The following is a 19,109-nucleotide window of genomic DNA, read 5'->3' on the forward strand; positions in this document are numbered from 1 at the left end:
AAACTCAACCCATTGTTATAAGATTGAGAAATCTCAAACCCTAATCTACAATAATACTAAAAATCAATCCGACTGGTTGAGTTTGGTTTGGGTTAGAATTGAAATTATTTTATTAAGCATAATAAAAAAAAATGAAAATTTTCATTCAACTATTTAGAGTCAATATTTAATTAATGATTACAACTTACAAAATTGAACTTAATATTTTAATTTTTCTCAAAATTAAGTCTTAAAATATCAAAATAAAAAACTAATAAATTTATTTAAACTAAATCCAAAATCCAACATAAAACCAAATGAAGAAATTTAAAATACATATATTTATTTAATTATTAGATGAATGGGTTGGCCAAGAGTTTTGTAGCTCTTGAAATGCTTGATAATCTTTATAAAAAGAAACATAGTTCAAATACTTATTCCTATTTGTTGTATAATTGAATAATTAAAAGAAAATGTGTGACAGGGAGCTTCTTTTTCTTTAAAAATAAATAAATAAAAATTCTAACTAATTAGGGATGTAAATGAACTAGCATGTTTATGAATATCTCGAGCTTCATTCAGGAAATTGTTTGTTTATGTTTGTTTAACAAACAAGCCAAAACTTATCCAAGTTTAGACTCAATTATTTAATGAGCCAAGCTCAAACGTAATAATTTATTATTGAATAAACTCTTGAATATTCCCATTAAAAAAAATTCTTATCAAATAATAATATTTATTATTAAAAGAAATCTTAAACATGAGACTTTTTTTTTTATCAGTTAAACATGAGACTTGATTTGACTATACATAATAATTTTTTTTAATTAGAATACTTGTATAAAATATACTTATAAAAACTTAAGCTTGGATTGTATTAGTTTTTAAATAAGCTAATATGATATTAAAATTATATTTGTAATTTATTGATAATATTAACAATCCAATCATAGCAAAAAATTTTAGATATGTGAAGGAAAAGAAATTAGTCATGGTTTTAATGTATATAGTAAAAGAATAAATTAATTAATGAATAAGTTTGTTAACTTTTAGAATGCTAATAAAAAAAAAAAAGATTGTTAGTAAGAGAAAATACTGGCAAAATTTGGTAAATAGTACAAATTCCAGAAATTTTTCCGTGAGTGGAATGCAGCTCAAAGTAATTAGTTAGTTGGACTGATTTTGAAACTCGAATTCCACCTTAAAATCGATTTTGCTATACTCGAGGTTTGACCAACAGTAATTTGACGTGGAATTAAAAAAAAAAAAACCATTATAGAAATTTTTCTTGAGACGAATCAAGTATCAAAGAGACGATTTATAGGCTCAAAATCAATTCTTTAAGAGTCGAGATGTTAGTGTTTTATATACTTCTAAAACAGTGCCTACTAACTATATTCTTGAGCAGTTATAGCTAACGGGGCATTTTCCCCTCCAAAATCAGTCCAACTAACTAATTCCTTTGGGCAACAACCACCCATTACGAAATTTTGCCGAAAATACTAGTATCTCTCTGCTCTACAGTACAGCCCCAAGCGCTCCTAGCAAAGCAAGGCCTATATACGAAACTCCCAAGTCTGGAAATTTGCAAATATTGTGCCTGCTGCATCACAAAAGGCAGAAAATGTGGAGGAAAACATTGGCAGCCGCAACCTCGCTTGCATTTCGGCAGCCATGTCTCAGCATAGCTGGCCGCCGCCACTCTTCCACCAACACCACCGTCTCCTCCGCCGTCAACTCCATGCTCCTCCGCTCCCTCAAAGACCACTATCTCGAAGTCTCCAAAATGGTTCCTCCCCCTGTAATTACCTCTCTCTCTCTCTCTCTCTCTCTCACACACACACACTCAGAAGGGTTTTAGAGAAGGGTTTTTCATATTATTAACGAAACAACCTATTCCTAAAACCCTTTTCTCTAAAACCTCTATATTTTTAGTGGGTTTTAGTTCTTGTATTCAAATAAGAGATTTGGGTTCGAATGATAAGGATCAATCATTAAGCCATAGAATTTTTAAGTATCTATAAAAAAAAAATGTAGATTTTTATTTTTTATGTAAGCTCTTATAATAAGGGACTGCTATGAATTAATCAATTGAATAATACAGAAGGTGAGCCCTCCGGCTTCATTCACAATCTTGGCAGGCGCCTTAGATGGCAATGGTCCAGTCCTCAAAAGGACTTTCAACGACAATGAAGAAATCAACATTTCCGTTATGCGATTAGCTAACATAATCCCTGCTGGTAGTGGCAATGACAATGAAGATGATGATAGCATCAATCAGTTGTTTCTTCATGTCAATGTGTCGAAACCTGGGCAGCAGGATTCTCTGCACTTCCTCTGTGGATTGTATCCGGATGCATTGGGGATTCACTCCGTTTCAATGCGGCCTAAGGCTGAGAGTTCTGGCATTCTTGTCGTTCCGTCTCAGTACACCGGGCCAGTTTTCGAGTGAGTTGGAATAAAATTCTGCCTTTGCTTTGGTTGTTTTTCATTTAAATGTGATTGTTATCATTGGTTTATTTTGTTTGGTACTAATTCGTTGTTGGGTTTTGGTTGAAAACTTGAAATGACACAAGTAATGAGTAAATAAACAATTACAAGTACAAGTATAGTTTAGCCCGCTTGTAGAAAAAGAAACAATTAGTAAAAGGCCAAATAAGTTGATGCCAAACCAATGAGTAGTTGGTTTTTAAGTATGTAGGAAATGTCTTTTGGAAGTGAGTTGAGAATTAGGAAATGTTTTGTAAAGATGTGATTTTGAGTCAAAGCTCTGTTATTGGAGAATAGGGAATCATTTTCCCATACCTGGTGTGGGAATTCAGTTGATTTTAACCATACATATGGAAAGTTCTCTAAAGCAGTCATGACCATTGTTTAGATGGATTGCATACAACTCAATAGATTATTGCCTTAGTTTATTAGGGTGTCCATTTGATGAGGTCTTATCTCCTTTCCAGTTGTGTATTCATCTTATTAGGTCTTTCTTTTTTGTGAAAAAATTAAGATACAGCAATAGCTACCGTAAAGTTTGAGGTCCTAGGATATGAGACTGTGTCTTGATGGATCTATTTTGGAGGAAGTTGAGACTGGTTGGTTTTTGTATTGGATAAGTAAGTCTAGTTTATCTTTTAAAAGGATTGAGCTTTGAAAAAATCGTAAATGGAGTCAAGATTTCTTGTCAGGGTCAATTGAAGGAACATGCTAATTGTTGAGATATTTAAGTTGTGAACAACATGGTGGAAAATCATTGACAAGAGAAATGTGATTGCAAGACTTGCAGGGGAATCCATGGATAGATACACGCACAAGTAATGTTCTGCAAAGTGTGTACAAAAATTGGCAGTAAGAGTTGTTTTGATTGCAGTTAGTCCCATAATATAGAACAATTTATGAATTTGGATATTTTTTTTGATTGTAAGTTACACACCCATCCAATGGGTCTTATGGGTTCCATCCTATATTATGAGAGAAGGAAGTGTCACTTGAGCAGCTATAGCTCATTGGTGATGAAATAGGGGAATTATCTTAACATTTTCCTTGGATTGTTTTGACTTTAACCATCTTTCGTAGTTATTATTAGAAAAGGTTAAAATATAGTAATCTTCCTAAAATTTCAATAACTTTAGTAAAATTAGATGACTTTACCAAGTGGATCTTGAACCCACGACCTCACCTTCATCCCATAATCATGGTAAGAGGAAGTGTTATCTGAGCTAGAGTTCATAGCCTGAAGTAATGGCACCCTTCCCCCTCCCCCCTCCCTCCCCACCACACAGCCAACACCTTTCCCTCCTCTGTGCCCCTCTCTACCATTGCCCTTCAACCAGACACCTCCTCCTTTCCCTGGTTTCTTTCCATCACCGTTCCCATCACCTTTTGGTTTCTTTCCATTTCACTCTTTTTGTCCACCATATCCTTCTTCTTTGAACACCCCACCCCCATCTGTCTTGCCGATACAACCACAGGTATGGCCTAGATCAACCACTACTGTTTCATCCACACCTCTCCCTAACAGTTTGCCTCTCCCTCCTAAACTTTCTCCCCAGAGCAGAGGGGGCAGTAATGGTTCATTTCGCATAGATTCGAAAACTTTTTCTTTCTCGTTTGAAGTCGGTCAGGCTGATTCTTATGCTATTCACGAAAGTCGTCGGAATTTTAAAAGTTCCATTTGTTTGGGTCGTAAAGGATTGGAATGGATTCTCTCATATTTTGCTGATATCCGTGATTGGGTTCCTGGAAAGGATTATCTATATAAACGTTATAGAGAAAATAACAAGTTTTTCGAATTCCGGGGAAGATCGAATAAGGCTGGTATTTTTGTGGAGATAGCTGTGTATTATGGTGGAGCTCGTCGTGGTTGGATTATGGTTCCTGCGAGTTCAAACTGGTCTGGATGGTGTTTGTTTTCAAAAGAATTAGATAGATTTCTTTCCGGTTCAAACACTGTTTGGGTGAAATGGAGTACTTTTGATGAAGATGCTGGTGCTGGTCTTGGTCCGACGGAAGGTGGTGGACATTTTGGGAAGAAATCTTCCAAGATCAGGAAGCAGCGGAAATTAAGGAATTTTGAAATTTCTAGAGCTGTTTCGGGACATAACGTGCTGAAGGATGCTACTGGTGGTACTGTCTCTTCTATTAATGGAAGACCCACGCGTGACTTTAAGTTTGAGTTGACTCCTGCAAATTTGGCGCTGAGGGTGTCTAAATCTGTTGGAGGCAAACGTATGGTAACTTGGTTGAACCATTCTTCTACTTATAAGCCCATTCACAGTGGGCCGGAGTTGGTATCTGGGCATGACAAAGTCCACTCTCACAAGGCTATTGTTAGTGGGCCTATTTTGTCATCTGGGCATGACAAAGCCCAATTTGCTGACTTGAGAGGTAAGGCCCAGGATGGGCATTCTTTTCTTCGTGGAGTGGGTGCGTGTATACTCCACAATCAGAGTACGAGGGTGGTGGGCGAGAGTTCTAAGCCACCGATGAAGTCATCGGTTTTATCGCTGCTGCCTGAGGGTTTGTCGGCTGGGTTACCGCCGATATCTAGCCCCGATCTTTCTTCGGAGCATCTCGCTTCCAACCCGTCGAGAGAGTTGGGAGCTCTAGTGACCGAAACTCCATCTGCGTTAAGGTGTAGCTCCGTTGCGGTCCTTCTCGACTCTGGTAAGGATGTTTTTCCTATGGACACCATCTCTGATGCCGAGGAATCTCATGGTATAGGCATCCGAGACTCCGGGTTCTCCAATGACCCGGCGGTTAGCTCGTCGACAGTGGTGCTTGAGGCGCCGATTCTGAAAGGTGTATCGCCGATCCTTGGTCAGTATCCTTGGGTGTTTCAAAATCGGTTTTCTCCTCTCTCAGAGCTGGGTAATGGGGTTGATGAAGTGTTTGTGGAAGGGGAAGATCATGAGGATTAGTGGGAGACCAGTGAAGTGTCTGACCATAGCTGTGGGAGTGGTGAGAAAGATATTGGGGTATTGAAGTGTGACCCTCTGTCTTCATGGGAACCCAATGAAATCAGAGATTTGGTGTTGGTTCGGGATTCTGCAGAAGGACCTCAGGTTACAGAGTCAGGGACACCTTCGAATTGGGTGTCCCAGTTGATGAAAAATTTCTGTAACATGGTGGGTTTCCCTATCGTGAAACATGAGGCTCAATGTCTGGCTTTGTTTCGCCTTTTGGAGCAAGAGTGTCTTAAGGTGGTTGATGAGGGGGTGCCTAAACAACCAGCATACTCAGGGTCACGAGGACTCAGGGAACTTAAGGGGCTTATCTCTAATGTTAATTACGATGGTGTCTCTTCTAGGAGTAAGAACAGAGTTTCTTTGACTGCTGCAGGGGCTGTTGGTAGTTGTAAATGACTTTACGCCTTCTCTCTTGGAACGTTAGGGGGCTTAACAATCCCCGGAAGAGAGAGGTTTGTAAGAATCTCCTAAAGGATTGGAAGTGTGATATTGTTTGTTTTCAAGAAACGAAAGTATCTTATACTGATGCTGCTTTTGTTCGGAGTTTGTGGGGAAGTCCTTTCATTGATTGGGCTGCTTTGGATGCTATGCAGACTTCTGGAGGGGTCTTGTTGATTTGGGATAAGAGGATTTTTGAGAAATTGGATGTAATTGCTGGTGAGTTTTCTATCAGTGTCTTATTGAGAGGTGTGGTGGCTGATTTTGTTTGGGCTTGTACAGGTGTGTATGGTCTCAATGAGGATGGTCAGCGAGTTACCTTGTGGGAGGAGTTGTCTCAGTTGCGTGTCAGATGGCCCATGGCTTGGTGCTTAGTAGGTGATTTCAATAGCATTAGGTTCCCAAGCGAAAGGCTTGGCTGTGAGTCGTTTAGCCCTGTTATGTTTGCATTTTCGGATTTTATAGAGAGGAATTCTTTAGTGGACTTACCTTTAAAGGGTGCTTCCTTCACTTGGTTCAGAGATTCTGGCCTTCCCTCTATGTCTAGAATTGATAGGGCTTTGGTTTCCCTAGACTGGGTGGATCATTTCAAGAATGTTTCTCAAAGGGTGCTTCCTCGTGTTATTTCTGACCACTGCCCTCTTTTGTTGGAAGCTGGCGCTGTTCGAAGGGGTCGTAGTGCCTTTAAATTTGAAAACATGTGGTTGAAAGTTGAGGGTTTTGTTGATAGAGTTCAGCAATGGTGGAATGGGTATAGTTTTGTGGGTTTACCAAGTTTTATCTTGGCTCAAAAATTGAAGGCTTTGAAAGCAGATTTAAAAAAGTGGAATAGGGAGGAGTTTGGTGACTTGGCGCTAAAAAAAAAAAATTTGCTGACTGAATTGAGGGGTCTAGATGAGAGAGAGGAGCTGCAGGGTCTCTCGAATGAGGATCAACTTCATCGTATTCATCTCAAAGCTGACATAGAACAGTTGGCTTCTATTGAGGAAATTTCCTGGAGACAAAAATCTTGAGCTTTGTATGTGAAGGAGGGAGATAAGAATACTCGCTTCTTTCATAGATTAGCAAACTCTCATAAAAATGCTAATTATATTAAGAGGATTGAAGTGGATGGTGTTCTTTATGAAGATGAGTCTGATGTGCGCTCTCAGTTAGTCCGCTTCTATCAGGGGTTGTATGAGGAATCTGAATTGGGTCGCCCTACTATGGATGGATTAGAATTTGCTTGCATTGAAGAGGAGGAGAGGTTGACCCTAGAGAAGGCGTTCACAAAGGAGGAAGTAGTACACGTCTTAAGGGAGTTGGAGGGTGATAAAGCCCCTGGTCCTGACGGGTTCACCATGGCTTTCTTTCACAATTGTTGCAGTGTGGTGGAAAAGGATGTCATGGATTTCTTTGATTACTTTCATTGGCACTCTGTGTTTGAACGGTCTTTGAATGCTTCGTTTCTCACCTTAATTCCTAAGAAGAGTAATGCTGTTAACATTAAAGATTTCCGCCCTATCAGTCTTGTGGGCAGTGTGTACAAGTTGTTGTTCAAGGTTTTGGCTAACAGGTTAAGGGTGGTTTTGGATAATCTTATCTCTGAGACTCAGAATTTGTTTGTTGGCGGTAGGCAGATTTTGGATTCAGTGCTCATTGCAAATGAGTGTCTGGATAGTAGGTTGAAGAGTCAGTTACCGGGTGTGGTTTGCAAGCTTGATATTGAAAAAGCATATGACCATGTAAACTGGGAGGCCTTGTTTTATCTGTTGGACCGGATGGGGTTTGGGTCGAAATGGAGGGGGTGGATTAAGGCTTGTGTTACTTCTGTCCGTTTTTCTGTCCTGGTAAATGGTTCCCCTGAAGGTTTTTTTGAAAGCTCCCGTGGGTTGAGACAAGGAGACCCTTTATCCTCGCTATTGTTTCTCTTGATTATGGAGGTTTTAAGTAGAATTTTGAAGAAGACAAAAGAGAATAATCTTATTCGGGGGTTTCAGGTGGGAGCAGTGAATTCTGTTGGTGTTCAGATTTCCCATTTGTTGTTTGCGGACGATACTATCTTATTTTGTGATGCCTCTAGGGATCAGTTGCTTTCCATAAGGTTGGCGATGTCTTGTTTTCAAGCTTTTACGGGTTTGAAGGTTAATGTTGGGAAAAGTGAGATTGTTCCTGTTGGGGAGGTGAATAATATAGTTGCATTGGCTAGTATTCTTCAGTGTAGAGTGGGGAGCTTGCCTATGAAATACCTGGGGATGCCTTTGGGAACTTCTTTTAAGACTGCTTCGATTTGGAATCCTATTTTGGAGAAGATGGAGAAGAGACTCTCAGGGTGGAAACGTCTCTACTTATCTAAGGGTGGTAGGCTCACTTTACTAAAAATTACTCTATCGAGTCTTCCTACGTACTTTTTAACTCTCTTCACTATTCCTAAAGCTGTGGCTGCTAGAATGGAAAGGATTCAGAGGAATTTTCTTTGGGGGTCTGTTGAGGGGAGTTTCAAATATCATTTGGTGGCTTGGGATAAGGTGTGTTTACCTGTTAAATTGGAGGGGGGGGGGGGGCTGGGGATTAGGAGTGTGGCGTCGTTTAATCAAGCTCTTTTAGGGAAATGGTTGTGGCGATTTGGGCAAGAAGTTACCCATCTCTGGCGGAGAGTTGTCTCCACAAAATATGGTGAGGGTCAAAGGGGGTGGTGTACTAAACTGTGCAGGAGGACCCATAGTTGTGGCCTTTGGAGAAGCATTCATGAAGGGTGGGAGAGCTTTTCTAAGCACCTATCTTTTGTAGTGGGTGAAGGCACCCGCATCCGCTTCTGGCATGATAGGTGGATTGGGGATTATACCCTAAAAGATCTATACCCTGAGCTCTATGTGTGTTCAGTTGCCAAGGATGCTTGCATTTCTGAAGTTTTGTGGCTTCCGGAAGGAGTTTCTACTAGAGTGTGGAATCTAAGGTTCTTTAGAGCCTTTGAAGATTGGGAGCTTGCTGCTTCTTTTTCTCTTCTTCATTTTATCCAACCTCATATTCCTCAGGGGGATAGGAGGGATATTCTTTGTTGGCGGCTCAAAGGCAATGGTAAGTTTGACACCCGTTCTTATTACCAAGCAATTCGGGGCTCCTCGAATTTTTTGTTTCCTTGGAAGGGTGTTTGGAAACCAAAGGTTCCTAAGCGAGTAGCTTTCTTCTTGTGGACAGCTGTTCACGGTCGGATTCTCACATTGGATAATCTCATGATTAGGGGTCGTCGCCCTTTGGTAAATCGGTGTTGTATGTGTTGTTGTGATGGGGAGTCGGTTGACCACCTTCTTCTTCATTGTACTGTTTCTCATACCTTATGGACTCTTATGCTTCAGGCTTTTGGTATCCACTGGGTTATGCCAAGATCAGTGGCGGGGTTGATATCTTGTTGGCATCAGTGGTTTGGGAAGCATAACTTGAATATTTGGAATTTGATTCCAGGGTGTTTAATGTGGATTGTTTGGTTGGAACGGAATCGTCGCTCCTTTGAGAACATGTAGAAGACTTTGGATGAGTTAAAGGTGTCATGCCAGCGTAGCCTTTTCGACTGGTCTCGTTGTTGGGGCTTTACTGATTCTTCGTCTATTTCAGAGTTTATGTTTTCCCTTAGATTTTCCTTCCCTTAGTTTTTCTTTCTTTGTATCTTACTGTTCATCATCATGAACATCCTGTACTATGTTTTCTTATTAATATTACTTCTTTGATTATCTATAAAAAAAAAATAGCCTAAAGTAAGGGTAAAATAGGAAATTGAAGAAATGTCCACGTGTAAGTATTTTGGGATGTCCAAAAAAATAAATTATAATTATTTAAATTAGGATAGAGGGAGTATCATGTTTTTTGGGTGACAAATTACACGTATTCAATAAGTTTGAACCCACAAATTCATCCTTTACCTTGTTTATACAAGAAGAGATGGTGTCCATTTCAGCCATAGCTCCATAACATCAAAATATTATAATAATTATTAGCTTTTTAAATAAGATTGATATTCTGTTTAGAACAATATCCAAAATTTGTCAAAAACAATGGAAATAGGCTCCCATTATTTTGAATGTTTCATTTGGTTTTGACATAGTTGAGATGCATCTAAAGAATACATTAGTTCTCATGTTGGGATTTTCTTTCAAAGAGGCATAAAGGGTGTACATCTCTTGTACATTAGATCGACACAAAGGGTACAGTCCAAAAAGTCTCACTAAACCTACAAGAGGAAAGAGTCTAAAAATATCAGTTGAAAAGTGGAAAAGAAAAAAAATGGTCGACAGACAAAGTAAATAAGCTCCTTATGAATACATATTTGGTCTCATGCAGTGGAATTTGAAATGATTGTTAATAATGAAATTCTACTATTGAATTGGCCACCATATGATGTTTACTTAGCATCCTCTTTACCAAAATGCATTATATTAGTCACACCTTTAAATTTAATTCGTGTGTTTTGTCTCAATATATATTTTGAACATTTGTTTTGTTTGCTTCTCAACATTGTTGATAATGAATATAAAGCTTCCCTAATGGAACAATTGCTAATTTTTTTCATCTTAAAATCTGTATTTGGCAGTAATTTGTCAGAAAATGTTTATAGTGTAAACATCTAATGACTTTATGCAGTATATGTTCTGAAGGCCTCTTTTCTAACTGCGAGAAACTCTTGTCTGTCATGATGCATGGATATTCCTAGAAGGGATCCATACCCTTCTTGTATACTTATTGGACAATAATTGGACTTTTCGCACACTTCCTGATATGTATATGATGTTTCACAGATGTGTCTGGTATCTGAAATCTGTAACTTTTTAAACATATTTTATTCTTTCGATACTCTTTTTAGTATTTGACAATGTCAATACAGGTGCTAGAGTTTTTTACCTATCCAAAAGATTAATATTGGATGATCTTTAAGAACTGGGATATGACCTATACAGTGTAGAATTAATATAGTTGTGAGTGAAATCGTCAAAAACGATATAATTAACAATCATATGGTATAAATATGGACCAGTTAACAATTAAACAAACAATGATAGGATTCTTATTAGTGTATCACCATCATATTATATCCTAGTTTTTTAAAAAATTGCTCAACGTCTTTTATCAATAGCTCTATCCTGTATTCATTTCCACTCTTCTATACCCCCTCCTTATGAATATGTAATTCTAAAAGTGAAATCTACTGTGGTCATTTTAAATTTTATGGGATAATATTTTGTCAAAACAATTTCTCCATGCATTTTCTATTTCATCCAATTGTACTCAATGGCCCTATAAAGTGGTTTGTTTTTATGTCCCATTGAACAGATGTAATATCTTCTTTTTAATTCTTACTTTCTGTTGAATTAAAATTTGATTGTGTTATGCAATGTTGGTTAACCTATATTTGGCTCAAATTGTTTGTCAATTGACAGAGATCTTGATGAAAGTATGAGGGATGCACTTCACAGTTACATAGATGAGCGAGGAGTAAATGAGAGGCTCTTTCCTTTCCTTCAAGCATGGCTTTATGTGAAGGACCACCGGAATCTCATGCGTTGGTTCAAATCAGTCGGCATCTTCATTAATGAAAGCAAGTCGGCTTGAGCTAGTTAACAGGAGCAATTTTCAAATCAAAAGTTAGTCGTGTGTCTCCAATTTGTTTTACTGGTAGATGCTAATGCATTAGGGATATAGTTTTGTTAAAACTATGTTACCACACACTAATATTTTTCCTGCTGTTTCTGAATTATAGATGTTATACATTTAATTGGCCAAAAAAAAAAAAATTTCATTTGTGAATTGGTTTTCTTCCTTTTTGCAATGTGTCATTTTGCATTGTATAATTGGTGCCCTGCCCATGCATTAATACGAGCTCTTGTTATCCTTCATGGTACTTAATTTTCCAATGTATGATGCTTATCATATATTTATTTCCAAGTAGAGCAAAATTCTCCTCCAGTGTGCTTGTTGATTTCTAGAAATTTATGTTACTCTGTCTAGGTGGATTCAGTAGCGATTGATTAATAAGCACTAGCAGCCTTCTTAGTCTGTATGGAACATGTTTCTAGCACGTAAATATTAAATCTTTAGGAAAGGTTATCTATCAAAAAAAAAAAAAAAATCTTTAGGAAAGGTCGAAATGAATTCCCAAGCAAGCATTCCAGCTCCTTTTTAGTGGTGCCTCTTTAATCATATTCTATAATTATATTCATACCACCAACATTGGATTGATATGGACAAATTAGGGAATACAGTCACATTTACGCTTAGTCGTTATATTCTTGTTTGAGCTTATAGAAGGTATAATGCCCCCATGGCTAGTTATGATTAGGCACAACCTGGGGTTATTTGGTCAATTGCTTTATCTATGCCACCATAGTTTGACCCGCTTGAGTAGATCATATGCACTGCATTTGTGTTTACCCTTCACTTTCTATAAATTAGTTGTTAATATAAATATGGGCCATTATATTTAGGTGCTTGGACTTGGCTGTCCATGGGCACATTTTCACCTTGTTTTAAATATATATAATAGCTATTATATTTCCTTCCATTATATCTAGTCAATTTCCGACTAACTGTACTTTACTCCCCCTCCATCCAAACTAGGGAGTGGTTTTTTTTGGGGGGGAAGGAGGTTCTAAAGGTTTGTGCATAGAGACACATGAGAGAGTTCTGATTGGCTGCAGTGTTGAATAGAAAATTCACATTTTCGTACTGCGCTACGTGGAACAAGTGAAATGCATGGTCTCCACTGGACGGAATAGCAGGTTGTAGAGATCTATGCCTTCAATTTCAAGGTGAGATGGATAGCAATATTTTAGGTGGTTGTATAAAGATGTACCTTCCTAGAAGTAGGTTGACTTTTAATTGATTAAACTTTGAGAAAAATTCTGTTGACTTCTAGGCATCCCACCTTAAGAGTTAAGTCTGCCTAGGTTTTAATAGATGTGGGTAAAGTGATATAATGGATATGATAATCTTGTTTATAGGAAGCTTGAGAAAGAAGAAATGGTAGTGGGAATTTAATTATAAAAAAAGAAATGGAAATTGTAGTTAGAATTTCCAGGAGAAATGAGCCGTCTTTGGCACTTGACCTTTATGCTGGGTCAACGTAAAGGGTGTCAATGGGTATTCAAGAACTTTGTTACCTGATGATTCCATACCTAATCGACAGGCGGTTGGGCCTAGTGATTGGGTTTGTGTCTGCAAAATAATAGCAGAGCTGAATTAATAGGGCCTATGATATTTTCTTCTTTTCTTTTTGTTTTGTTTTGTTTTGTTTTATTTTATTTTATTTTTAAATTTTTCTAGAACCCTTTGTAATTTAAATATATTTTTGTCCAACTTGCTATATGACTATTGAAGAGACTATTTATATATAGTTTTAGTCCCATGACTTTTTGATAAGCCATATAACTTGTTTAAGTAAAGTATATAAATTGCCTTATACATCACATAGTAAATTAGACGAAAATCCTTCAAATTGGTTTAAAGCTAAAACTTTATTGATATATTACTTGTCCTTTGTTTTATTTACCTCCAATCTATTACGAACCCATACAGCCCATGTTATTTCCACTAGTACATGTTGGGGAAAGGTTCCTAGGACAAACATTTTTCCTTTAGAGTCATCATCAAGGCACCATTACTTAGTCATGTCCGTGGGAAATTTTGCTTTCTACCATTATCAATTTCTGTTCCTAATACATTTCACAATTGAGAGATTCAGGCCCTTCATTTTGTCAAAGTTCATAGGTTCCATGATTTCTGTACCAGACTAAGTATATGGTTATAGACAAATCCATTTGAGAACAATTTATTTAGCTTTTTGTTGAAAGTGTGCTAAAGTTTATTTGTACTTGAAAAAAAGTGAAAAAATAATTTAAAAAAAAAATTACATAAAAGCTGAAAAACAGAAATCTAGCTTATAATATGTTCCAAATACACACCATCTAGGATTAATGAGATGCACAATTCAACAACGCAATTGAGAAAAATAAGTAGTTGATTATCACCTAAAAATATTAAAGAAATGTTTAAAAGAAAAAAAGAGAAAAAGATTAAAGAAATATCAAATATTTTATAGATGAAAGAAATAGGGAAGGAAGAAACATGAACCACCAAAATTTGATGCTTGGTGGGGTTGGTTGGTAATAGGCATAATCATGCAAAATAGTTGGCTCATATTTTCCTGTTCATAGTTGAACTCTTTAAGAGTTAAAATATTGCAAAATGCATTACATTTGGCAGAATGTGACAACTTTGGAGGCTAGATATGCATGTGTGTGTGTGGGTGGGTTGGTAAGTTGGTTCCAATTTTTTAATTTGTTAGTCCTAATTCGGAGCCGCACAAGCTTTAGCATCATTACTAGCTTTATAGAAAGATGGTGGGAATAATAGAGCACATCGATGCTGATGAAAATCATATTATGACACCAATTACCAATATAAGACATGTGTAATCAATTAGGGAATCTGTGGCTTTGTGAACCAATTTTCAGAAACTTATTGCTAATGATATTTAGCTCGATGATACCTATCGCTATCACATCGAATGGTACAATAAATAAATAAATAAATAACCAATTCAATGGTCAAACTATGATTTTTGTTCCTTTCTCTATAAGTTAGGTTCCAATTTGGTCTTTTTGAATTGTTAATTGTCCTAATTTTATCTTGGAATCAAAAAATATCTTAATGTACGTACCCTTATTTTATTTATCTATCATTATCTTAATAGATTTTTTCGTCGATCACAATGCCTTCCACTGAGTTCCACATCTTTCTGCCACATATTATACACACTCTTTACCATAAATTTTCTTCTAGAGTTTACAATTAATCAATTTATCAATAGGCAATTCAGAACTAAACATTATTATCTCCTAAATATCATTTACTTCAAATGGCAAACAAATAAACTTTAATAAATCAGTTTTCCACAACTTGATTTCAGAATCAGGGTCATTGTTGCTTTCTCATGGATTTGTTTCCTCACGTCCAAAATACTACAAATATATGAAGCATTTTTATGGTACTTAATTAGCCTCTAAAACTTTGGAGAATCATGGTTGTACATAAGTCTCCATCTTGTTTAGTTAAATGGCAAAGGTTCAAAGCTTGTGAGTCTTGGAAGCCCACGCTCCCAAGCTTTAGTGAGTCATACAAACGGTCCCATTTCACCTAATGAGTTCTTTTCTCATCTTTTCTTTGTCCATATCAGAATATGCTAATCAAGGCATTTAACTCTATTGAAAGCACTCATCACATACGTTGGAATCGCTTTTGCCACCACTTTGATGAGTTTCTCTCTCCCAACTTTGGACCAAAACCTCACTTTCTAGCCTTGAATCTTTATAAAAACTCTATTGAATCTCTAAAAATGTTTGCTTCTTTGATTTTCCTTTAAGTGATGGGTGTCCTAGATATTTCTCATGTTGCTTGATCAACTTAAGCTCCATATATATTTTCCTTATTTGTTCTCAAGTCTTAAGTCTTGTGTCTAACTAAAGAATAATAAGGTCCTCTCTCCATTTATCTTATGCCCCAATGCTACTTTATATTTGATCGGAATATCTTAAACTTCTTGGCATTTTTTTTTTTTTTTGACAAAACAGAAAACTATTCTCCATCGATGCTTGACCTTTTTCACATAGAAAAAATAAATAAAAAAAAGGAGAGAAGGCCTCCCTATTGTAATCCCCTTAATTGGTTAATGTAATCTTTGGGTGCACTAGTAATTAAAATGGAATACCTCATTCTTCTAAGTAGAAGTTTCCAACAAGACCTAGACCCGATAAATCCATTCGACATGGTGATACTCGAACCAAAAACCACTGGATCAAGGAGTTGAATTGGATGACAATGTTTCCCCACTATCAAAACCAACAATATCAATTCCTGCGGCGGGTTCCTCGCTTGAATAACCAATGACTTTTATCTATATATGTGACGTTTCAAGTATGCTAGTGCTCAGGGACGGAGCCAGGACTTTGAGTTAAGAGGGCAACTTTGATCTCTAGCTTGGCGGCTTCTTAGCTGCTGAGGTTTTTTTTTTATTTTTTTTATTTATTTTATGTATGCATCTATTGGTTAAAGACAAAATTATTCTGTTTAAAATTTTAAAGGGCCAGTTGTTTGTTTTGAGTAAAATTGGTTAAGGCTAGTACATGTTTTAAATTTTAGATCTATAATTTTTTTTAATGGCTTTTAAAATGAGGAAAGTGCTATAAGTATATTGCTGATAAAGTGAGTGATTATTAGTAAGTAAAAAATTGATGTAAATGATAGGTTCAGATGTGAACTAATAAGAATTTGTACCTCAACAGTTTATAAAAATGTTGTAGATAAGTTCGTAACTGTAACGTTACTCTAAAAAAAATCAATGATATTGTTAAGAGGGAGCAAAATGTAATTTTATAAAACAAAATTGCTAAAATTAATGTATATATATATATATATATATGTATATATATATATATATATATACTAATATTTAAAAAAAAATTAGGGGGGGGGGCATGAGTTACTACTCAAGCTTTATCTAAGAGTTTTGAGGATATCTAAGCAAGATTCCATAAGAGATCTTAGTTAGATTTTGGTTAGATCTTTGCCAAATCTGGTGGGATTTTTTGTTAGTACCTTAAAGATCAAGACTTATCAATTTTGACTCAATTCGATTGTTGGATCTCCATTACATAGCAGTTGGTGACCCGTCTAGTCGTGGTTAGCAATAGGTTTGTAGTTTTCAGAATCACCATTTTTAGGTCGGTTGTCACTTTGATGCCAAATTTGAGTTCGACTAACCTGTGGACACCTCTAATTTTACGCATGCATAATAGAGAAATCCATTTATCATGAAAATCCAACTTTTATTGTTATTATTGTTTGCAAAAAGACTCATTCAATCCTATTATAAACCTTTCTCATGTCAAGTTTTACAGTCTTATGATCTATTGATCTCGAAAGCTTCTTTTTAATATAATTAATTATCTCAAAAGTAACTAAGATGAGGAAGGATTAATTTTTTTTTTTTTGAGTTGGTTGACTAAAACATTAAGCATATGTAACGTTTTTTTACTTTTCAAAAAAAAATTTTAGAAAAAAAAAGACTAAAATTATTACTATTTATTAGTGAATCCTAAAAGTTCAAGTTGAATAGTTGACAAATGACAATACATTTTTCATAATACTAATATTGTCACCTACTACGTGCCAATATTCTTTAAAAAGAAAAGAGGGGCCCATATCATTAGGCTTTCCGAGATTTTTTTTTTCTGGGTACATTTGGGATAGGGCTTATCATCAGGTCCAATATTCACAATTACAAAGTTGAACTTTTTTTTTGAGAAATAAGTACTGAGTTGAACTTGAATATGACACCGAATGAAATTGAGATCTGATGCATAGTTTATGGAACAAAATTAATTTTATTTTGACCTAAATTCAAGTCATTTTATAAATTTAAATATCAACAAGTAATTTTGAAATAATATATTTAAGTGTAGAATAATAGTACTATAGAATAGTAGTTAAAAACACTTTCTAGGTCTGAATTTATTCCTCTGCTTCTTCTTTATGCTGACATTCTCTTCATCACTCACAGGGAAGCTTAAGGTAATCTCTGCTCCTTCAAACATCCAAATGCAAAAGGAAGAAGTAAGCAAAGACATAATACCATGGGATAAGATTCCTCCCATTAAATGTCATATGTCATATATCTGATTATCATTTTACACATGAGTCCACCATTAACTTTGGGGTCTTAACATGTTAGTGTGTTTGTTTGTCATCCTCCCCCCCCCCCCCCCAAGAGGAAAAATTCGTAACCTATTGCAATCTACCACATCATACTACCAAGTCCACAAAGCACTGCAAATTATAAAGTGCCACGCACTACTAGTGGGTTTTACTGTCATTATTCACAGAGCAACATAAATTTGCCAAGTTTCACTGAAACAAAAGCATATAAGCATGCAAGAGCCAATCACAGCAAACATCCAAGGAAGACATCCACACAAGCAACATCTAGAAGATTCAAAAATATCGAAACTCTGCTGGAATCAAGCTCTAAAGCCTTCATAACTTCAAGAACTTCAACCTTCAAATACGAATAACATTCGAAGAGAAACCATTTAAATCATCTTCCTAGATCTCAAAGTTCATTGGAATCAAGCTCAAAAGCCATCAAAAATTTCAAGAAACCACAAATTAGTGAAGCTTTATAGATTCAAGCCTTTAAAGCCCCGAAGAACTTCCACCACAAATCTTCAAAGACAAAGAACACATGAAGAATGTGAAGAACAAATGATTTCTAACAAGCTCATAGCCAAAAATTTGTTGTAATTCTATTTCAAAGATTTTCGATCCATTCCTCAAACAAGTTGAAGGATATTTGGTGTTCGAATTAAAATCACATTCTTACAATTCCAATCAACAAATCTTTTAATGAGATAAAATCAGAAGATCACTTTTTTTGTAATCACAGAGAATTGTACCGCTCATTCATCAATACAATTCACATTTGTGAAATTATTTCATTTGTTTGATTTTCTTTGTCAAACTTGAAATTTAGTCATCTACAAGTTTTTTTTTAATAAATGGATTATAATAAAAAAAGGGGGGGGGGGGGGGGAGGGACCGAAGCCATCTTTAGAACTTGGGGAAGATATTCAAGCAGGAAGGGAAGAGATGTTTATGGGTCTACAAGAGTGACTCAATTGGCTAGATTGTATGCCAAACCATTAAACTCGAGAATTGCTATGTTTACAACATTTATACAATAAATCATAGGTGGTTAGTTGTTATTGGTTCAAATTTGAACCTACCACTGAAATTACTTTTTTGCCCTAATAATAACAACCAGTAATAACCTGCCATCTATGATTTGTTGAAAAAATGTTGTAAATATAACATTTCTCGTTAAAATCCATGTATACATAACAAAAATCCCAACAGCTAAGGAAGTTCAAAGACTCTAATATAGAGGACAAAAGAGGGGAAAATAATTTTAGATATGAAGGTGGGCTCAAACAATGCCTATCAATTGAAAAGTACTCCTATATTGTCGAGGACAAAAGCTGATTAGAGAAGATTTTTCGGGTAGGATCCTTACTGCCTCTTGAACTAAGGGTTCGTTTTCAAGATTTATTAAGAAGGAATGTAAGATATGTTAGAGCATTTCCATCTGGGAATGTAAAACCCAGTAAAATGCAAAGATACATTCCAAAATATACAAAAACACACAAAATC

The 19,109-nt window shown here is 36.1% G+C and overlaps 1 protein-coding gene across 1 annotated transcript; it reads left to right on the top strand.

Moving 5' to 3' along the window:
* Positions 1–1,494: 1,494 nt before the first annotated feature.
* Positions 1,495–11,654, top strand: LOC142614673 (mitochondrial acidic protein MAM33). The gene is made up of 3 exons (XM_075787232.1): positions 1,495–1,780; positions 2,084–2,427; positions 11,288–11,654. The coding sequence occupies exons 1-3, from the start codon at positions 1,604–1,606 to the stop codon at positions 11,457–11,459; spliced, it is 693 nt and encodes a 230-aa protein (XP_075643347.1). The 5' UTR covers positions 1,495–1,603; the 3' UTR covers positions 11,460–11,654.
* Positions 11,655–19,109: the final 7,455 nt, after the last annotated feature.

This window comes from Castanea sativa, chromosome 11, assembly GCF_040712315.1.
Source record: "Castanea sativa cultivar Marrone di Chiusa Pesio chromosome 11, ASM4071231v1".
NCBI lineage: Eukaryota > Viridiplantae > Streptophyta > Magnoliopsida > Fagales > Fagaceae > Castanea > Castanea sativa.